The 20296-nt window shown below is 52.1% G+C and overlaps 1 protein-coding gene across 9 annotated transcripts; it reads right to left on the reverse strand.

The window, feature by feature from the left end:
- Window positions 1-3102: 3102 nt before the first annotated feature.
- Window positions 3103-20279, reverse strand: ZNF205 (zinc finger protein 205). Of its 9 annotated transcripts, none has more exons than XM_074346419.1 (10): window positions 20131-20279; window positions 19949-20029; window positions 17451-17702; window positions 12432-13423; window positions 9795-9933; window positions 7175-7388; window positions 6790-6881; window positions 6246-6420; window positions 4622-4717; window positions 3103-4359 (listed from the first exon to the last, which is right to left on the reverse strand). In XM_074346419.1, the coding sequence occupies exons 5-10, from the start codon at window positions 9849-9851 to the stop codon at window positions 3293-3295; spliced, it is 1701 nt and encodes a 566-aa protein (XP_074202520.1). In that variant the 5' UTR covers window positions 9852-9933; window positions 12432-13423; window positions 17451-17702; window positions 19949-20029; window positions 20131-20279; the 3' UTR covers window positions 3103-3292. The 9 variants fall into 9 exon arrangements, with proteins under 9 accessions (XP_074202520.1, XP_074202518.1, XP_074202521.1 ...); XM_074346417.1 differs by having other exon boundaries at window positions 12432-12562; window positions 13272-17702; XM_074346420.1 differs by lacking the exon at window positions 17451-17702.
- Window positions 20280-20296: the final 17 nt, after the last annotated feature.

The following is a 20296-nucleotide window of genomic DNA, read 5'->3' on the forward strand; positions in this document are numbered from 1 at the left end:
CCCCTTGCTGACTGCCTCAGCTTTCCTGGCTCCCAGCAAAAGAACCAAGGTCTTCTAGGTCGTTTCCGCACCGGCGTCCTCTTCCAGGCGGCACTGTTAGGCCCTGCTCTAGGCCTCACAAGGAGCCAGAGCGCCGGCAGGCGGTGTCCAAGCTCCCCCGGCGCCGCAGACATGCCGGCCATTGTCACCGCCTGATGTGGCCGCGGGGCTCGGGCTCCCCGGATCTCTGGGCAGCAACAAGACTCAGCTCCGCTCGCGAAGCCAGAAGTGGCTCTGGCCCGGGCCCCCGCCCTCTGTCCGCTCCCTCCCTGGGACAGCAGGAGGGTCGGCATCTCGGTGGTAGGCCCGGCGCGGACTCCGAATTCTCGGCGGTTGGCGATAAAGCCAGGAATCCAGCCGGGGTAGTTGGTTCCTTTCGCAACGCACACTGGGCGGAGGGAAAAAGCCAAAGTTTCAAAGCTCAGAGCTTGGAAAAGTTGCCAGGCAACCGTGCGGCTTTGGGGCGTGGAGGGAAAAAAAGGGGTTCTCCGAGAAAAAACGTCAGCCGTAATTGGCCAGTTTTGCTGGAGCCCACCCCCACCCACCCCGGCACTTGATTGGCAAAGCGCAGAGTGGAAGGGACTGGACCTTCTGGAACCCACCTTCCCGACTAAGAGGCGAACCCGCCGACACACCCTGGTGGGTCTCCAGACCTCACCACCCGCGGGGTCACACGAGCTCAGGAAGGACTTGCCAGCCTAGCGCTGTGCTGAGACTTACGACCCGGCCTGTCCCGGGGAAGGTTGCGCACCTTCAGTAAGGTCCTGGGCTGGCGGCGCAGAGAGAGGGTAGGAAGCCCCGAGGAAATACCTCCCCAAACCCCAACCCCGCCGGCCTTTCCCTAGTCCTATTCCATGAGGCCCAGGTGCGCAGGTTAACCGTGGCAATCAGTTCCCCTGTGCCAAGAAGCTGTCAGATGTAAGCAGAAGCCAGGAGGAAGCATGCCACCTCTGAGCCTCCTCACCAGCTCCCCAGGGCCACCAAAACCTTTCTCTAGAGTCCTCCCCACCCCCAGCCCAGCTCAGTGATGTTCCATCACCCCGCCAAATCATGAACACCATCCAGCCTGCCAGTCTAGGTTCTTCCACGATGCTCCAGCTACCTCCTCAGTCTTAACTGTTTTTGTCAAATATTTCCCAAACTGCCAAGTGCCACTCTTAAAACTCTCTAGCCAGATCTATCTCAGAATGGTGGCCTCTGGATGGATCTCTAGGGAGAAGAGGACAGAGACTCATGGCACCCTTGGAATCAGGCCCCTCTGCACTGTGCTATGGAAAGGGGGACACAGTTTCTCCTGGATGTTGTGGTCTCTGAGCTCCTCAGAAGCCAGAGCAAAGACTTTAAATGGCTCCCTGGCTCACTTGACAGACCTCCAAGCAGTTCGAGTTCTAACACAAGGGCCACGTGGCCCAAGGAACTGAAATCAAGGCAGGTGAATACCCACTGTGCTAATGAGTACTCTGTGCTCCACTCAGCCAAGTGATGACAGTTCCTAGTTGGTTTTAACAAGCCTTTCTCACTCTGTCTCTCTGCATCAGAAGACAAGCTCCTGGAAGCAGTGAGCCTGCTTTATGTGAACAAGACCCCCTCAGGCCCTCACACTGAACCAAGTAGAGAAACCCCATTTCTGGATGAGTGACCCTTGCCATGAAGACAAGCTGGAGGGAAGAAACTGCTTTTTTTCTCACCTCTTCAAGAAAGAGCCAACCAGTTCAACCACTCCTGCCAGCAGCCCAACCCTAGACATTACCGAGTCCTGCCTGGGCCCCCACTAGTCAGCAGCTTCCTGGCAACCAGCTGATTACATCACCCCTCAATCTCCAGCTGAGTCCAATGCCCCTGAAGGTCAACTCTACTGTTCACCTTACTCTTTTTAGACAGCCCTGCTTCATAATGTCATGCACTAATTAGACAGTCAATAGCTGTTGGGGTGCATGGAAACAGAGATATTCTTTACAGGATAAAAGTCCCGGACCTGAATCCTAGCTTCCAGCTGTCTGGTTGAATGACTTTGGGCAAGTTATTGGACTTCTCAACTTGCTTCCTCATGCATAAGACAGATAAAACCCACTGCTCAGAGGTGCAGAGAGTTAAGGTGACGTATACATATATGGTGCTTGGCCCCATGCCTGGCAGGGCAGCTGCTCCATGACTGGCAGCTGTTATTACTGTCTCAGTCCTGCTCAAGCCATTTCATCCCTTAGGGGCTGGGAGCCAACCAGGGCTGCGAACGCCCTGCAGGCCCTGTGATCCGCAGAGACAGGTGGGGTCCTAGCAGCCTCCCCAATGCAGACATCCTCACAGTCAGCTGGCATCAGAACTGAATGTAATCTTAAGAGCTGACCAGCAAATCTAGAATAATAAGCAGGCTGAGCCCACCCTCCCCAGGAAACATGAGAGAATGGGAAGCTACAGAGGTAAAAATACAGAAAGCCAGGAGTGAGACAGATAGGCAGGGGTGGGTAGGGCAAATTATAAAGGACAGAGGCCAAGAAGGTGAAAAGTAGCAGAGGGAGCTGGCAGCAGCCTGAGAAAGGACCAGGAGGGGCAGTGGTTCCTAGTAAGTGAGAAAGCCTCGCTGGCTTACAGCTGAGCCCCAGTGGATGCAGATTAAAATGACCAGTCACAAAATGCAGGCCCTGGTGCCTGAGACAGGAGACAGGGTAGGCAGGAGACACTCAACATGAATTCTCATGCTGGCTCTGCCCTGCTCCTGGCTCCCAAAGAGAAGAGCCAAGGGAGGGTCCAGAGCTCAGTGGGCAATGCCTCTGGGAGGAGAGTGACAACACCAGCAGACCACCCCACCGGGAGTCCACGATTTCAGAAGTGGCTAGCGGGCTTCGGGTTTGGAAACCTCTGTGCTCAGAAGCCTTGGCCTGTAGAATCTGGAATGGGTCCCTAGGTAGGTCAAGGCAAGGGAGGAAGCTGTCCAAGCCCCCAGAGGGATGACTCAGTGATGGCTGAGTGAAGATGCATGGTTGACCCAGGAGTTCCCCTCACCCTCCACCCCCAAGTCCAGGGTCAGCCTCCAGGGCCCCAGGAGACAGAGCTATAGGCTGTGGCTTGAATTCCAAGGCCTTTAATTTGTGGCCAGCATGCCTGCTCCTCACCCTAGCTCCTCCCGTGTTTGCCGCGCCCCACCCCCATGCCAGCACCTCCCGGCTCCCTTCCTGGGCCTCACCAGGCCACACCCCCAGCTGCTCCTCTCCCTCCCTCCCCTGCTCCCGTCACCTGGCCCCTCCCTCCTAGCCTCCTAGGTGGGAGCTGGTGGGGGTGAGGCCAGCGCCCCGGCCGCCCCCAGCATCAGCATGGCCAGGGCCTTGGGCCCCGCCGTGTGAATCTTCTCGTGCCGGTGCAGGTTGGAGCGGCGGCTGAAGCTCTTGCCGCACAGCGGGCAGGAGTAGGGCCGGACCCCGCGGTGGGTGCGCTGGTGGGCGGTCAGGTGCGAGCTGTGGCTGAAGCTCTTGCCGCAATCGAGGCAGTGGTAGGGCTTCTCGCCGGTGTGCGTGCGGTTGTGGGCAATGAGGTTGGAGCGCTGGCTGAAGCACTTGCCGCACTCGGGGCACGGGTAGGGCTTGACCCCAGTGTGGGTGCGCTGGTGGGTGACGAGGGCCGAGCTCTGCGTGAAGCACTTGCCGCAGATGGGACACTTGTGTGGCTTGGCGCCCGTGTGGGTGCCCTGATGGGTGACCAGGTCCGAGCGGCGCGTGAAGCGCTTGGCGCAGCGGTCGCACACGTAGGGCTTTTCGCCCGTGTGGATGCGCTGGTGCTGGATCAGCGTCGAGTGGTGGCTAAAGCTCTTCCAGCAGGAGGGGCAGGTGTAGGGCTTCTCGCCGGTGTGGATGATCTGGTGCTGGATGAGGTGCGAGCTGCGGCCGAAGCGCTTGCCGCAGTCCGTGCAGGCGTAGGGCTTCTCGCCCGTGTGTGTGCGCCGGTGCGTCACCAGGTGGGAGTGCCAGCTGAAGCCCTTGCCGCACTGCTCGCACGTGTAGGTCTTCTTGTCTGCGTCGCCGTCGACAGCCAGGCCCTCCTCGCTGCTCTCAGGGGCGGTGGTCTCCTGGTCTCTGGGTCGCTCTGGGAAGCCACCCTCCTGGGCCTTTGGGAGGCCATTGTCAGGCGGGGCTGGTTTGGGCTGTCCCTCCTCCAAGGGAGCGGACTGCACATCGTCTTTGGCTGGCCCTGGGCTCTGCCCGCTGGCCGCTGGCTGCCCGCACTGCAGGGCGTCCCCCTGGGCTCTCTCCACCCTGCCTTTGAAGGACTTCACATCCCTGAGGGCTGCCAGGGATGGGGCCAGCTCCTTCTTCCCCACCTCCATGGCTCCTGGATAAAGAGGGTTTCCAGCAAGAGAGAGGCTTTCACAAGGGACTCAGGGGAATTTGGGAGGTGGAGATAAGGGCCAGGACCTGTGGGGAACCCCGGAAGAGCCACCCTCTACAGGGGAGGGGAGGCTGTGGCCTTGCCCCAGGAAGGGTTGTGTCTGCACCCCATGGGAAACAGAGAGCACTCTGACAAAGAGCACCAGAGAGTGACAACCATGACCACACTGCCCCGGGGCCCGCCCACCTGTCACTGCTGCACACACCTCTCCTCTCCTCATCTCCTGTCTGTCGGCTGGAGCTTGAGGCCTCGCCCTTGCCCTGCACTTGACAGGCCCAGAAAGGTCTGCTGAAGGGAAACCCTGCTTGGAAAGAGATGCTGCACTCAGTCAGGGCCCTTCTGGGCTGCAAGCAGGAGATTCCCCCATACCCCCACCCCCGCCCCAGAGGTGATGGAGCACAAGGAGAGGGGGTGCAGAGGTGGCCACCCCATCTCTAGGATGCACATTCCAGGGTAACTGCCACACACACTCTTCCTGGGCTGCATCTGGAATCTGTCTTGTTTCCCTGAACAAGCAAGAGAACTGAAGGGAAAGGGGCTGGGCCAGGTCAGCTGCTGGCCACCCCCTTATGTCACACAGCCCCAAGGAGTGGGCCCAGCAATGGCAGAAACAAAACACTGTCTTCCTCTCCTGTACCTGCACCTTTCCAAGACCACAGACAGAAAGGACTGGGGGAGGGACAGTGGGCAAAAAGAGGCCAAGTGGAGGGCCTGGGCTAAGACAGCTAGGGACACTGACTGCCTAGAAGTCAGAGACCAAAGGTCTGTTTGCCAAGTCCCCCACAGTGAAGGCCTAGAAATTCTGGCCAGGTCAGGAAGAGAGTAGAGGGGCCCTGGCCTCCATGCCCTGATCTAACCCCCATGGGAGGGAAGGAATGTTTGGACCAACTGGGCAGTCTAGGGCTTTCATGAGGCCCGCCATGGGGCTGCAAGTGGGTGCTAGTTCCCTCTGATCTCCCAGGACCTGCCTGGACCTGCTGGTCTGGGGCCCAGAGAGTGTTAACAATGGGTTGTGAGCAACTTGAGATAATTAAAGGCATAATAAGCAGGGCGGCTGCTGTGACCCTGGGGCCCACCAGGGACGGCGAGGGGTCTCGGCCCACTGTCAAAGTCAAAGGGTAAACTGACCAAGCCCCTGGCTCTGCCTGGACTAGCAGGTAGGCAACAGAAGTGCGTTGACTGACAGACTAACTAACTGAAAGAATGACAATGAATGAATGAACGCTCTGATTTTTCCATACACCCTCATAAAATTCTGCCACAGAAACTAGAGCCTGGAACTGAAGACAAAGCCCTGGGACTAAACTACTTACCATGAGAGAAACAGAGGGAGCCAAGGCCCCTCTGAGAAGAGGACACAGCCCTGGGGCAGATGGGACATCTCAGAGTCAAAGGCCAGGAGAGATTAGCTGGCACCATTCCTGACCCCCTAGGCTAGCAACCTGACTCCAGAACCAAGCTTTCTGCTCAGACACTTCAGAAGCTGGGCTTGAAGGAGGCTGCAGTGAAACTCCAGGAATAAGCACTAGGGGAGAACTGAAGAGAATCAGGGTCCCTAGGTCCACACTGTCCAACACAGTGGCCACTAGCCACATGAGGCTATTTTCAGCTCAAGTCTGAGCTGATTAAAATGAGATGAAACAAAAACTCAGTTGCTCTAGATGCATTTCAAGGGCTCAGTAGCCACATCTGGCCGGTGGCTACCATATCCATGGACAGAACATGTCCATCACTGGGAAGGCTCTCCACAACAGCCAGGTCTGGATGAACAGCAAGAGGGGGTGTAAGCCCTGGAAAGGGAGGCGGAGGCAACAGCGGGATGGGCCCACCTCTGACTTCCCAGGACCTCAGGCAGCAGCACCCCAGCACAAGCGAGCCTTTACCAAAGGACAGCCCATTCCTCTTCTGCAGGACATCCCTGTAGAAGCTCTGCTGTGTGTGGTCCAGCTGTCCCCACTCCTCACGGGAGAGGTACAGAGCCACGTCCTCAAAGGTCACTGGCATCTGAAACAACATGAAATGCCCACTCTCCAGGACACGCCAGGACATGGTGGAGGAGCCTGGTGGTGACAAGACATGGGCGAGACCCCAGACTCCCATCGTGCTGACTCGAGTGAGGCCTGTCCTCGGGTCTGATGGTGAAGCAGGACAGCTGCCCAAGGAAGGCTCTTTTAGGGGCAAAAGCAAAGCGAATGTGTGCAGCAGAAGACAAGAGACAAAAACAAGAGTTCTTTTCGGGCAGCACGGTCAGAGCTCAGGACCTCTGGCCCCCTCCCTCAAGTTCAGAGCTCAGATCCGGAGGACGATTCAGTCAGAGACACTGTCCCTCCCTGTCCTTTGGCATTTCCTCCAGCCTTGGATGGGGACACTCACCTGGGACCAGGCGGTGAGGAGTGCCGCAGCCATCTGCCGGTCTCTGGTCCTCCCCTCCTGGGAAAGTACAGGGATCTGGGGGGAGGGGAGGGCTGAGAGAGGAGAGAGGTCCTTAGGTGGCCACCTTGTCCTGCCTGGCCCTCCTGCTCCCCCTGAGCGAGCTCATGCCTGGCTTACCAAGGACACCCACGGCTGTTTCCAACTCTACCCGTGACCTGACCCAAAAAGAGGGTCAGGAGGCTTTGAGGGTGAGTGGGGGCGTCCCCTAAGAGGCAGGTAGGGCAGACATCTGGGCCATCTCCAGGGCAGGAGAGCTCCTCCCCTCCCAGCCCCTCCCCGCCTCTGCTGCCTGGGCAAGTGCCTCTCCCCACGTCCCCCTCCTCACCTCCACCAGGCAGGAAATGCACTTTCTCTTTAGAGTCCTGGCTTAGGGGCATCCAGCCCCGCACTCCTTGAGCTCTGGCCTCCTGTGACGCCCCATCAGGGTGTGACTCTTCTGGCTCCATCTTGATGTGGGGTGACTCCTGAGCGGCTCCCAAAGGCACTGTCTCCTCCGACTTGGAAAGCATTTCTTGACAAGAATGCCCATGACCTGAAATCTAGGAGCAACAACCCCATCAGCACTGGGATGGAGGATGGGAGATGCAGCCGAACTCCACGCTTGGGGGACCCACAGAGGCAGACACCCAAGGTGGCAGAACACCCACCAAATGCAAGGCTGGCCTTGCTTCCAACTCCATCCCCAGAGACCCACACATGCCTGGCTCACCCCCATGAGGCAGGACAGTGAGGGGAGGAAGGAAGGCTCATAAAGGCCCTGCCAGGTGCCCACAGGGCAGGTGCCTCTTCCTAATTCAATGCTCACACCTCCCATAGCAGTGTGGACAGTTAGTCTTTAATATATGAGGACACCTAATACAGTTGGTTGGGCTGAATGGTGTACCCTCAGAATGCATGTCTCCTCAGAACCTCAAAATGTGACCTTATTTGGGAAAAAAAGATCTTTGCAGATGTAATTAATTATGGATCTTGAGATGAAGTCATCAAAATTGGATCCTAAAGCCAATGACTGATGTCCCTATAAGAGAAGAGGACACAAAAGCACAGAGGGAAAGCCACATGAAGATGGAGGCAGAGACTGGAGTGGTGCTGTCACAAGCCAAGGGACACCTGGAGTGGCCAGAAGCTGAGAGGCAGGAAGAAGCCTCCACTAGGACCTAGGGAGGGGCCCTGCCGACACCTCCAAAAGCATGAAAGAATAAATTCTGGTTGTTATAAGCCACCCAGTTTGTGGTCCTTTGTTACAGCAGATACAGGAAACTCACAAACCCAGGCTCCAAGATCAGACAGTGGTCAAGATCATGGAGCTTGGAGTGACTGGGCCAGGACTTGAATGCAACTGCATCTGACTTACAAGTCACCCCAGGGCCATCATTTCCTGAAAGTGACAGGAAGGCATGTGGCCTTGGGCCATTTCAGGCCTGACTCAGTTGGTCATAGCAGTTGTGAATTTTTTCATGAGGGAAAAAAAGCCCAATGTACCTCTAGCTGTGCCAAGGCCTCGTGCCCACCTCAGTCTGACGGAAAGAAAACTCTCAGGCTCACCCACCTCACACTGCCCCCACAATGGGAGTCCAGGGCCCTCCCTCCCCTCTTCACACCAGCCCCAGCCCCAGCCCTCTGGGAGGGTGAGGAGCAGGCTCTGGAGTCAGGCTACCAGGGCTCGAATCCAGAATCAGCCCTCACTAGCCTTTCAACTCTGAGCAGACATCACCTTCCCACAGACCCCAAGAGCCTTGGGAAAGTCTCTCCTCCTTGCACACCTCTGTTGAGGCCTCATTCTCATCCATAGCACTGGGCACTGGGCACTGGCCAGCTTTCTGCTGGGAACTCAAGCCTAGCCCTCCACCTTCCCACTCACCTCAGTCTCCATTAAGGTCTGAAAGAGAAAGACCCTCAGGCCAGGAGTCAGAGAGCCTGGGAGCTGCCCGGGCCAGGTGGCCTCTGAGACTCAGCTGCTCTGCCTCCCGCACAGATAATCTGTGAAAATGAGCTTCCTGCTCCTGAATATTCTGAACAGAGTGGCGTCAGTAATTATTATTATTACTCTGCTGTGTGAGCTGACAGAATCCAACATCAGCAGAGAATGCTGCAGATGTGTGAGGCCCACTGGGGGTTACAAAAGCATTATGGAAGGGAAACTGAATAGAGTTAAAAATTCTTTGTGCTTCTATGGTGTGAAAATAGAATACTTGATTTGTATTTGTACTTACAACCACCGGAAATACTAGTTGAGGGTATCCAGGTTCCTCTGACCTACGTTCTAGCTGCTGTGGGAGTTCTCGCTGTGTACGTTACAATAATGATCTCCTAGGGGCTGATGAACTGCTTACAGAAGACTTTCATGCCCATAATTCCCAAGCCTCCCAAACACCTGGCGCGACAGGTGGGAACAGCAAGCACGTGATCCACATTTTATAGATGACACACCTGGTCCCCGAAGCCCAGGGAACTTGCTCAAGGTCACACACCCAGCTCCAGTCCTAAGCCTAGGGACCCTGGTTCCCCCGCAGGTTATATTACACACACGGGCAACAGGTACAGGGAAGACTATGTGCTTAGATCCAGAGAGGGAGGAGACGGGGTCCCAGGCGGAGGGGAGTGGAGAGTAGACGGAGGCTTGTGCATGTGCTGTAAGTGCTGTTCAGAGAGCAAAACTCTCTGGTTTGACACCCATGCAGCCTCCTTACTATCCCTGTAGCCTTTGGTCTGCAGACTACCGAATTCACCAGGCAAAGCAAAGCAATCCCATAGAAGTCAGTCCCCAGGTGGAAGGTATTTCCCATCAGAACCATCTTCTCTTCTACACCCCCCACCCCATCTACCGCCTCTACTCTCCCAGTGAGTCTAACTCTTCCATTGGTCTAAATGGCCTGCCTTGAAAATCCCCTCCCACTCCAGTTCCTTCCAGTGCATGCCCCCCTTACCCAGCACCCCAACCATACCTCTCGGGCTCTCTCCTTGTCCTGGGTAGCCCAGATGCCTCCTCCGCCTGTAGACATTTCCTATCTCAGAGCTAGAAAGCACAGCTGAGTTGTTTCTTGCTCTTGCTGGCCAAGCCCCCTCTAGCTTCTGGCCAGGAGTCTGGAAGAACAGGAGGAAATCAGCCAGCATCTCTTGGACATTTCAAGCTCCCCAAATTTCCACGCAGGACCAGACCCATTCCTGGTCCCAATCAGAAATAAAGCCTCCCAGATGCCCTCCAACGGCCTCATTCTCTATGCTGCTTTTTGGTCCCTCACTTTGACAGAATGCTATTTTGTATTATCCCCTTTATCGCTGAAGCAAGAACTCCGAATTTCAGAGCAACTGGGTTAGGGAAAGCCAGGGAGAGTTGGAAGCTGTATCTCCTGTCATCAGGAGCCAGAAGATCTGCAGCGATCCTACAAAACAGATGCTGGGTGGGGCCCCGCCCACCACAGTCAGCTCCGCATAAGAATCCAGGCCCCGCTGTCTCCCGGGCCCAGGACACACACACACCCTGCGCTCGACCTGACTCGGTCCCGCCTGGGATCCAGAAATTGAGCTGCCCGCTCTCAGCAGCCCTCCCTGCGGTTGCAACCACCCGCCCAGGCCGGGTGTCCATCCTGCTCACGGTCCTGGACAGATGATGTCCTTCCTCTTCCCGAACCCGGGTCCAGGCCTCCTTTTCCCCGCCAGCCCGTAGCCTTCCACCTTTGACCCCGTCCCCTCCTGCCAGCTGGCCGCCCGCGAGGGTGTCGGGATCCAGGTGCCCTCCCAGCCCCCCTCTCACCGAGGTGGAGGCGGAGGCGGAGGCGGAGGTGGAGGGGACACCTCGGGCGGCGGGGACCCCTCCCCCGGGGAAGGGAGTCTCCGCAGCCTACACCGGGCGCGGGGAGCCTGGTGGAGACTGGGATTAGGGACAACAGGAAGTCCCTCCCAGATCCCGTTCCCCTCGCAGCTGCTGCCCTACAGGGTTCCCAGCTTGGAGGGTTCCGGGTCTGGGGTCCCGAGCCAGGCTGCACCTGTTCTTGGCCAGGAGGTAACTCTCAGATATGCACTGCCGGCTCAGGATCGCTTTACCCGGTACGTACTCGTGACACACGCCAAGCAAGGGCGCCAAAATGGGAAAATTCACCTTGTGGAAGGATTTTGATATTTGACATTTCAAAGACAGCATTGCAGCTGTCCTCACAAAACGAAGGGCACTTTGCTGAGTGAAGGAACACGATGGTCTTTTTCAGCACACAGAGCTTTTGAAAGTTTTATAGGTGTCTCCGTGGAGATGTCCTTGGATTTGATTTAAGGCTCCCAGACTGGTCAGCAGGTCCCCCGGTTTCCCACCTCCCCCCCACCTTTCAAGACTGGCATGGAGTTCTCCCTCCTTCAGGGCAAACTTAGGAACCAGAGAGTCCTGGGAACTCCTTTCTACCCACCTCTAACCCTCATGCCTCACACCTTGGAAAGATATGGGCTTATCTGATTTTTCCAGACACCCTCCCCTCAACTCCCTCTCAAGCCTAGGGATAGAGGTACAAAGGGGTCTGACCCAGCTACCCATTGGGTCTCAAACTCTCAGACTTCTATGGTGGCTTCATACTCCACCACCTAATCTCTGTCTTCCCCTCAGACCCGGAGAACTAAGGCACCCCACAATGGAAGAATAGAGACTGTGTTTCACTTTCTGGGGCAGGGAACCCATTTCTCCTGGGCTGGGCAGGGCACAGGAGATGGGTGTCAGGAAAGGGGAGAAGGCCAGCCCTGTAGTCAGATTCTGGAAAGATTCCTCCTGGAAACATTCCCATGCCCCCCGCCTTTGGCCCATCAGAGTCCTCTGGGGTGCACCCACTTCACTCAGCAAGACAGGTACAACTGGCCCCTGTCTCACCCCATGGGTGTGCTGTGTGTGCTCACAAGGGTTTAATTTTTTTAAAACTTAGTTTTTAACACTTAAACATTAGGAGAGTTCCTATAAAATCAATTTTCTTGAGAAACCAGAACATCTAGCAACCCCAGACCCATATTTCTCACATTCAGGGCCTGCTCTCAGATTGCCACTTGGACCTTACATCATTTTGAGTTTGCAATTCAGCTGTTGGAGGCCAATTTGTTTTAGGAGTCATAGGATTCTGATTGATTCTGTTACTGCTTTGATGAAAGAAAAACTGCCCCTGGGGTTTGTCTCTGGTCAATATTTCCAGGTCTTTTAAACTTTAAGGTAAAGAGAGATGAACAAAGTTGTGTCAAGTCAATACTGTTTTCCACTCAGAGAGAATCGTAAACAGTCAATAAGTAAAGAAGAGATCAAAAACCTAAGTGCCTTCAATAACCAGGCAGTACCATAAACGACCAGTGTCTTGGGTATAAGACCAAAGTGGGAGGGACTTTGGGGGCCTCAAGAAACCATATTTTGTTTAAAGGAGGCAGCTGGGGGCTCAGTATTGCCAAAGCTTGGGGATTTTTCAAGAGAAGCCCCAAAATTCAATTTGTATGTGAAATATCCTAACTTTTGAATGTTGATGACCAAAACAAACAAAAAAACATTTTAAGAACTGCATACAACTCCAGCAGAAAACATCTGCTGTTGCACTCACAGGCCACCAGGTTAGGGATGTACTTACCTCAGGAGCCTGGTCACAAGATAACTATCGTGGAAGAAGGCACTTACTGGAGCTTTAGGCACAGGAAACACTCAACAAATGTCAACTCTGGTCTCCCGCGGCTTCCGTGAGTTTGAGTAAGAATATGCCACCTTTAGTAAATAAATCATGATGTATCCTCAGATTGGCCTGCAAGCTGACTCGGGTCTTAAAGAGGACCTCACCAAAACACCCAGAATAATAAAAACTAGAAAAAATCATCTGAAGTAAGAAAAACAAAAACAAACGTGTACTAAATAAGACGGTTAAGCCAGGCTGGAGACAGGGCAATGTAGAGATTTAACCTTAGGAAGGAGAGATGATCAGGGGCAAATAAAGGAATGAGAAGCCAAGAAAAATAGAATAATCGAGTAAACCGCAGAGCAGATGGTAACCATTGAAAAAGAAGAAAAGGAAGCCAGTGTAAGGTGTTAGGTAGTTGGGGCCCCAGAAATAGAAAATTTTTAAAGAAGGAAAAATAACTAAGAACTCCCAGGGCCGCTGGAGACCAGGTCGTGAGAGCTCACGCGGGCGGCGGCCCTATCACCCCCGGGGGCGTGGAGGAAACCCCGCGGCCCCGTTCCCTGATGCGAGGCGGCGGCAGCTGGGACGCGTTCGGAGCCACTGGAGGCCCAGGAGCCCCGCGTCCGCTCGTCGGTGCCGCCCAGATCAGCTGCCCACAGAACTCCAACGCTGGGAGTGCGTCACCCAGGCAACGACTCTGCCCCGCCCCGGCCCGTCAGCGCACCCACTGGAGACGCTGGTGATTGGCTGTCGCCTCGATGGCCCCGCCCCACCAGGGTACCGCTCTGCCGCCCTTACCTGCGCGCTCCCGTCCGCGCCCCCGAGAGGCAGCCCCTCCGAGGTGGGAGGGTCACATCGGTGCAGCCTGACCCTGCCAGTGCGCCCGCATTTCTCGTCCGGCTGCCTCATTCCAACTTCCGGTTTTCCCGCCTTTTCGTGGCGCCCGGACACTGGGGGCAACGGGGGCGGTGAGGACTGCGGGGAAGAGCCCCGGGAGCCCTCGAGTCGGCGTTCCCGTGGGGAAACTGAGGCTGTCTGCGCGACGGCCCTCCGCCCTAGAGCACTGGTGCCGGGGGACCCGGGAGCACGAATTGCCGCCCAGCGACCCGTCCAGCCTCCCAGGTCAAGGGTCTCCCCGCACAGAACTGTTCCGGGTTTTGTTTTGTTTCAAAAATAGGAGTGTATTATATGCTGCTGACCTGCCCACTGTGTGTGTGTGACACACATCTTAGAGATTTTCAGTATAGAAAACATATAGAGAAAAACAAAACAAAACATGGAGCTTGTCAAAGACCAAAATACAGCCAGAGATTATAAAGCAGTGGAAACAGATTTTATTCGGTAACTACAGATAGCAGGAGAAAGAGCTGTGCTCCGTTTGATTTGTGTAGAGGCGACTGGGTGTTTCAAAGGGAGAATAAGGAGGTGGGGGCTCTCAGTAGAGTCAGAAAAGTGAAAATGAAAAATCACAAAGAGCTGGGCAGTGAAGAAGCGATTAGATCAGGTGTGTCTGCTGGCTGGCAGGTGTGGAAGTCAGGAGCCTATCCTCCCACGGAGAACGGAGATAGAGGCCTTGACATTCCTGATGAGTACATTTCAGAAGAATGGCTCTCAGGTCTGTGAGAGATGCTTCTGGGTTGTAAGAGACATGTATTCACAATTATAAGAGCTTTTCAGTAAATGCTCCAAGAAAGGGAGGTCAGGGACCTAGCATCAGGTATTAGCTAGAATAGTACATCCTACTGGCAGCGTTGAGTACATTCCCAGGCACGCGATTTAGGGGTCATCCTAGCCTTATGCTTCTAGAAGCCATGCTAGAGTTTGGTCAAGTCTCTTAGGTCAGGTTTGGATGGATGGTTACGTGCCAAGCATCCTGCAATTCTCAAGCAGTGCCTTGCTGTTTTTCAGCTATGGCATATTTTATTGTATGGCTGTATCACAGTCTCTTTAACGAGGAGCCTGCTCACCATCCAATTCTTGATGCCCTTGCCTAGCTGCAACTGGAACTACCCAGCAGCTGGACCCTTTGCTCCTTTCCAGTGGGTGAACAAGTGTAACATCTGATCTTGCAAACAGGGCAGCCAGAGAGGTTGCCAACCCGAAACCCGGCTCCTGGATCTCAGCTATGATGCTGGCCCAGAAGCCTGCCCCATCAAAGTTGGCAGAAATGGCCCTCTCCTGCCCTGGGCAAGCTCCAGGAGGACAGGAGTCTCCTCCCTAGGCAGCAACTCCAAGCACTTCTTACCGTGAATGTCAAGGCTGGCAGCTTCAGCCTCAACCAGGCAAGCCGTGATCACCAAGGCCAGAAAAGCCCTGAAACTTTGTAGGGTTGGCTGGATATATTCCCCAAACACCCACATCCCAACTGTCAGAACATTGTCTCCACCTGGGAGCTAAAGACAGCTTACAGTACAGGCAGAGAGGGGACTCTCTATTGAAACCAAGCTCAAGAGTCAACTCCATCTGGCTCTTTGTGGATAGATATTAGAGTAAATTAAGTTACATTCTGTTTAGAAGTTGTTGCATTTTTATGAAACAAGGACACTGTCATCAACCTAAAATACCCTTCGCTGTTGCTGCTGCCACTTCCTGCTATCTGATACCTGAAGTGTCCCCTAGTCTTGGGTAGAGTTTCAGGCTACAATCACTTACAAAAGCTAACGACACTGAAGCAGGTGGGGACTGGGGTACTCAGGAGGCATCCTGACTGGCTCAGCATCAGAGGACCCCTACTGGAGGCCCCTCATGGGAGCAGATGACAGTGGAACTCAGGCAACCCCCCCTTGATGTCCTTTTCAGCTAATGTTTTCCCCTCCTTCCTCCTGTTGCAGTCTCTGTCCCCTGCCGTCAGCTCTCCGACTCCCTCCTTTACACGTCATGTGGGCTTTCACAGATATCTTTTCTATTCTTTTTACTCCATTGGATGTGCAAAAAACTGTAGAACTTCCTTTAGTTTCACTTTCTCTCATCCTTTTAAAAATTCTATTTTTGTGAATGCTTTATAATGTGAAAAAGAATCAGATAATGGCAGGAATCAGGGCTCCATGGAGAAAGGACTGATCTTAGGACTGGGGCAGGAAATGCACAAGATGAGTCGGTAGACGGTGGGAGGGGAAATGATACAAGCTCTCTAGACAACTGTGGCAGAATCTTCTGAAGCTGGGCATCACCTACCCTCTGACACAGCGATTCACTGCTGGGCATGAACCCCACAGCAACACACATATATGGTCACCAGAGACATACAAGAACTACTAAATGTGGCCCCAAACTGAAAACTAGCCACAGTACAAATAAATATCACAACAGTGAATACCATTCAGGGAATAAGCAACGTGTGGTTGAGTCCCCCACTGTAGAGTGAGTAAAGTCAGATGAGAGTTTTTATTGTGTGACTTCACTTACATGAAGTTCAAAAACAAATCTGTTACAGTTGCAAGTCAGGATAGAGATTATGGGGGAGAAGAAGTGACCAGAAGAGGGCACCAGAGTAGTCCCGAGAGCAACAGTAAATTCTGATTTCTTCGGGATGTTAATTGGGAAGCTAAAGGGCTGTTTTCCCTTGGTTAAAATACATCAGGCTCTTCATTTTTGGTTAGTGCACATTTCTGTATGTTACACCTAAAAGTTTACTTTAAAAAAAGAGAGAGTGAAAGGAGAGATACCAGTTAGGTTATTTCTATGACCCAGGAAAGAGATGATGGTGATCTCGACTTGGTAGCGGCAGTGAGGGTAGAGAAATAGATTTGAAAAATATTTAGGCTACCAGACCTATGGAACTTGGAGACTGATGAGATGTAAGGATGAAGTAAAGCAAGAGGGTCAAGGATAAATCCAAGTATCTGGCTTGAGCAAGAGACTGGATTGTATTACATTTACTGAAATAAAGAATACCAAGAAAGACTTGGGTTTGACATGGAATATTCACTCAATCCACATTTAGTGAGTGTTTGTTATGTGCTGGGCAGTGGGGATACTGCAGTGAATGGCAGCAAAGCCAGTGTTTAAGTGGCTAGGTGCATTTGGTTTTGAACATGAAGACATTGGGGTATTTATGAGAAATCTAAGTAGTAATGTCAAGTAGATAAAGAGTTGAGAAGCAAAATATAAACACAAGGGTATTGGCACTGAGAGTATTATTGAGGCCACAGCAGCTACAAAACCACTGAGGGAGGTGTATTAGTTATCTATTGCTGCATAACAAATAATCCCAAAACATTGCAGCTTACGATAAATTCTTATTATCTCACAATTTCGGCACCCAAATGAGTGCCTCTAGCACAAGGTCAAGGGTTGTAGTCAAGTTGTTAGCTGGGGCTGTGGTCTCATCTTAAGGCTTAACTGGGGGGCAGGGGATCCAAGTTGGTTGGCCTTGGCCCCTCACCCCATGGGCCTCTCCACAGATGTGTCTGGCCCAGGGTGAGCAAGCAAGAGAGAGAGGGCACATAACAGGGCCCCCAAGACAAAGCCACAGCCTGGTTACCACCTAATTTCGGAAGTGACACCCCATCACTACTACTGGATTCTGTTTATTAGAAGCAATCACTAAATCCAGCCTAGGCTCAACGGCAATGGAGTGAGAAGAGGCCCTCTAGGCCAGAGCCCTTGCAGGGTCCCAACACTTACATGTCTGGTAGAGGAAGAGGACTTGGTGAAGACTGTGAGGAGACAACTGGAAAAGTAGAGAAAGAAAATAAACAAAAAACAAAAAACACAGAAGAGTGTGGGTCCCAGAAGCTAATAGAGTTCAAAGCAACATGGACAATAAAGCCACTAAGAGGTCAAGCTGGGGACCAATGAACTGCAGAGACATGGTGGCTTACAGCCCAGTAGGGGAAGACAGAAGGAAGCAAAGTAAACAAAAAATCAGTGAGTGAATCACAGACTGTGAGAAGTGCTATAAAGAAAACAAGAGTGCACAGAGAGAACATTTTAAAAAGAGTGGACAGCTCCTTAAAAAACTAAAAATAGACTTACCATATGATCTAGCAGTCCCACTCCTGGACATGTATTTGGAGAAAACTCTAATTCAAAAATATATGGCACCCTAAAGTTCATAGCAGCACTGTTTACAATAGCCAAGACATGGAAGCAACCTAAATGTCCATCCACAGAGATGACTGGATAAAGAAGTTGTGGTATATTTCTTCAATGGAATACTACTCAGCCATAAAAAAGAATAAAATAATGCCATTTGCAGCAACATGGATGGACCCAGAGATCATCATCCTAAGTGAAGCCAGAAAGAGAAAGAAAAAAATACCATATGATATCACTTATATGTGGAACCTAAAAAAAAAAAAAAAAAAAAAAAAGACACAAATGAACTTATTTACAAAACAGAAACAGACTCACAGACATAGTAAACAATCTTATGGTTACCAGTGGGGGAAGGGGGTGGGAAGGAAAAAATTGGGAGTTCGAGATTTGCAGATCCTAACTACTATATATAAAATACATAAATAAGTTTCTACTGTATAGAACAGGGAACTATATTCAATATCTTGTAGTAACCTATCATGAAAAATATGAAGAGGAATATATGCATGTACATGTATGACTGAAACATTATGCTGTATACCAGAAATTGACACAACATTGTAAACTGACAATACTTCAATAAAAAATTTTTTTAAAGAAATCTGGCAAAAAGTAATCTGTTCCTAGTGCCTGAGGCAATGATGATCCTTAATTCCATGCATGTTTAAACATCTGGATTCCCAGTGACTATAGCTACAATGTCTTGGGACCTATTGTACATTTAAGAATAAACTTCGGTTAAAAAAATAAAAAATGGTAGTTCACCTTCTCTTCAGTTCTCAGACATTTAAGCCTTAGCTGTGAGATCAGAGTAAATCCAGCCCAGAATCCTGTCAAAGTGTGTTCTTAAGGTTTTGTTCTTTTTCCTGAATCCTGTATCACCTGGAATTAAGCCAACTCATTTGAGGGGGAAAAAGTTGTGAAGAGGAACTGGCAAAAGAAGAGTGGGAGTGGAAGCATCCATTCCAGGCCAGGCCAGGGAGGTGGCATCAGATTGGTGCTTTCAGGAATTAGAAGGCAAAGGAAAAAGAGGACAGAAGACAAGATCCATGGTAGAAAGGGGCTGTGGGATGAGCCCCAGGCTGAGCTGCCTGGGTTTAGTTCTAAGTGCAGTAGGAAGCCACAGAAGAGCTTGGAGCAACAGAGCAAAGGGATGCAATTAAATGATTTGCCCAAGTCGCACAGCAGCAAATGGCAAAGCCAAGACTGCATCTGGGGCTTGCAGAGCCAATGGCTGGCTCCTGCCAAAGAGACAAGATGAAAAGTCTGGGGGACAGCTAGTTACAGACATTGATGCAAGACCCGGACAGGTGCAGTGCTCACTCTGGTTCTCATCAAAATTCTCGGTGCTTCTGAACCAAGGCTGGTCCTCAGTAAGAGGTCTGGCTGTGCCATAAACACTCTACAATTGCTCCTTCAAGATTGCAACCACCCAGAGGAAAATGCTGGGCTTACAGCTGCAGGAAAAGATGTTACCAATGCAGTATAGAGACAGGCACTTAAGCTGCTGGGTTAACCAGAGGCTAATCAAGGAATCATAGCATTTTTAATAGTAATTCTTCTCAGAGCAGGAGAAGGATTTCTCCTTTTGCCCTGAATTATCCCAAGTGGAGGAATCCTATGGAAACTGAAAATACAATGAAATTCATTTTTCTGTTGCAATCACTGACGAGATAAGAGAAAAGATGAAGACCCCATCAGTCAGTATTTTCGGGTGCTTTTGCTGACCTGGATAATACTAGACCTAATTTTTTATTTTCATATTTATTGAACAAACAGTAAGTTGGGGTTTGTTTTTTTAACAGTCATAATCAAGTTTTATTGATTTTACATAAATAGTTTATGGTTTGGGGGTTTGTTTTTTGGACACCAATGACTTACAAAAAAATCTAAAGTGACAACTATAATAGTTGAAGTGTGCATTTTTCAAGATAATTCGAGGAGATATTTAAATACACCCCAAGCCAGGTAGATTTATATTGAAAGTCCCTTGGGGACGAGTTTATTATTTACTAAATGGAGTAAAGTAACAATCCAACGACCTCGCAAGAATTTTCGTCTATTCGTGGATAACATTCTGGGAGAGAGGAGTGTATTTTCAAAGATCAGGAAGAATTTGAAGGGGCTTAAATGTTCAGTAACTTTTTTTCCCCCCAATTTTAGTTAATGAAAGTTAAAAGGAATCCCTGCCTCTGTGATCTGGTCCTGCCCAGACTGTAAGCCTCATGGGGGAAGCACTTGTCCTTTCTAATCAGCACTGTGTCCTTGGGCTCGGGGACAGCGCCCTGACACACATGGGGGATGCAAATATTTCCTTAATGAATGAACGAATGGGCGAGGAGCAGGGATATTAGCCAACACCCATGCCCGGCGGAGGGTTAGGGATGAAGGAGGCCAAAAGCTAGTGTTGGTCTTGTGTCACTCTAGGCACCTACCTTTCTGCCTGGAAGCTGTTTCTGATGCTTGGGTCGGCTTGGTCTCTGCTTTTCTGACACAATTCCAGGAAAGGTGCGCACCTGAGTCGGAGGCCCGGAAGTCAGTGTCCCAGTCATCTCCCCACGTCCAGGCTCTCATCCCGGACGCTCCAGGCGCCGAGACCACCAAGTTGGATCCTTACCTGAGGAGGCCATATTCCTGCATTTCACCCCATCGAGTCCATGCAGTGCCCGCTGCTTCCGGTCCAGTTGCCCCCACTCCCAGGGCTCAGACGGCGGCCTCGGCCTCCAAGGCCACAGCCATAGGTGCGCGAGTCACTCCCGGAGGCAGGGGCAGGGGCGGCAGCG

The sequence above is a fragment of the Camelus bactrianus genome, chromosome 18 (genome assembly GCF_048773025.1).
Source record: "Camelus bactrianus isolate YW-2024 breed Bactrian camel chromosome 18, ASM4877302v1, whole genome shotgun sequence".
Classification (NCBI taxonomy): domain Eukaryota; kingdom Metazoa; phylum Chordata; class Mammalia; order Artiodactyla; family Camelidae; genus Camelus; species Camelus bactrianus.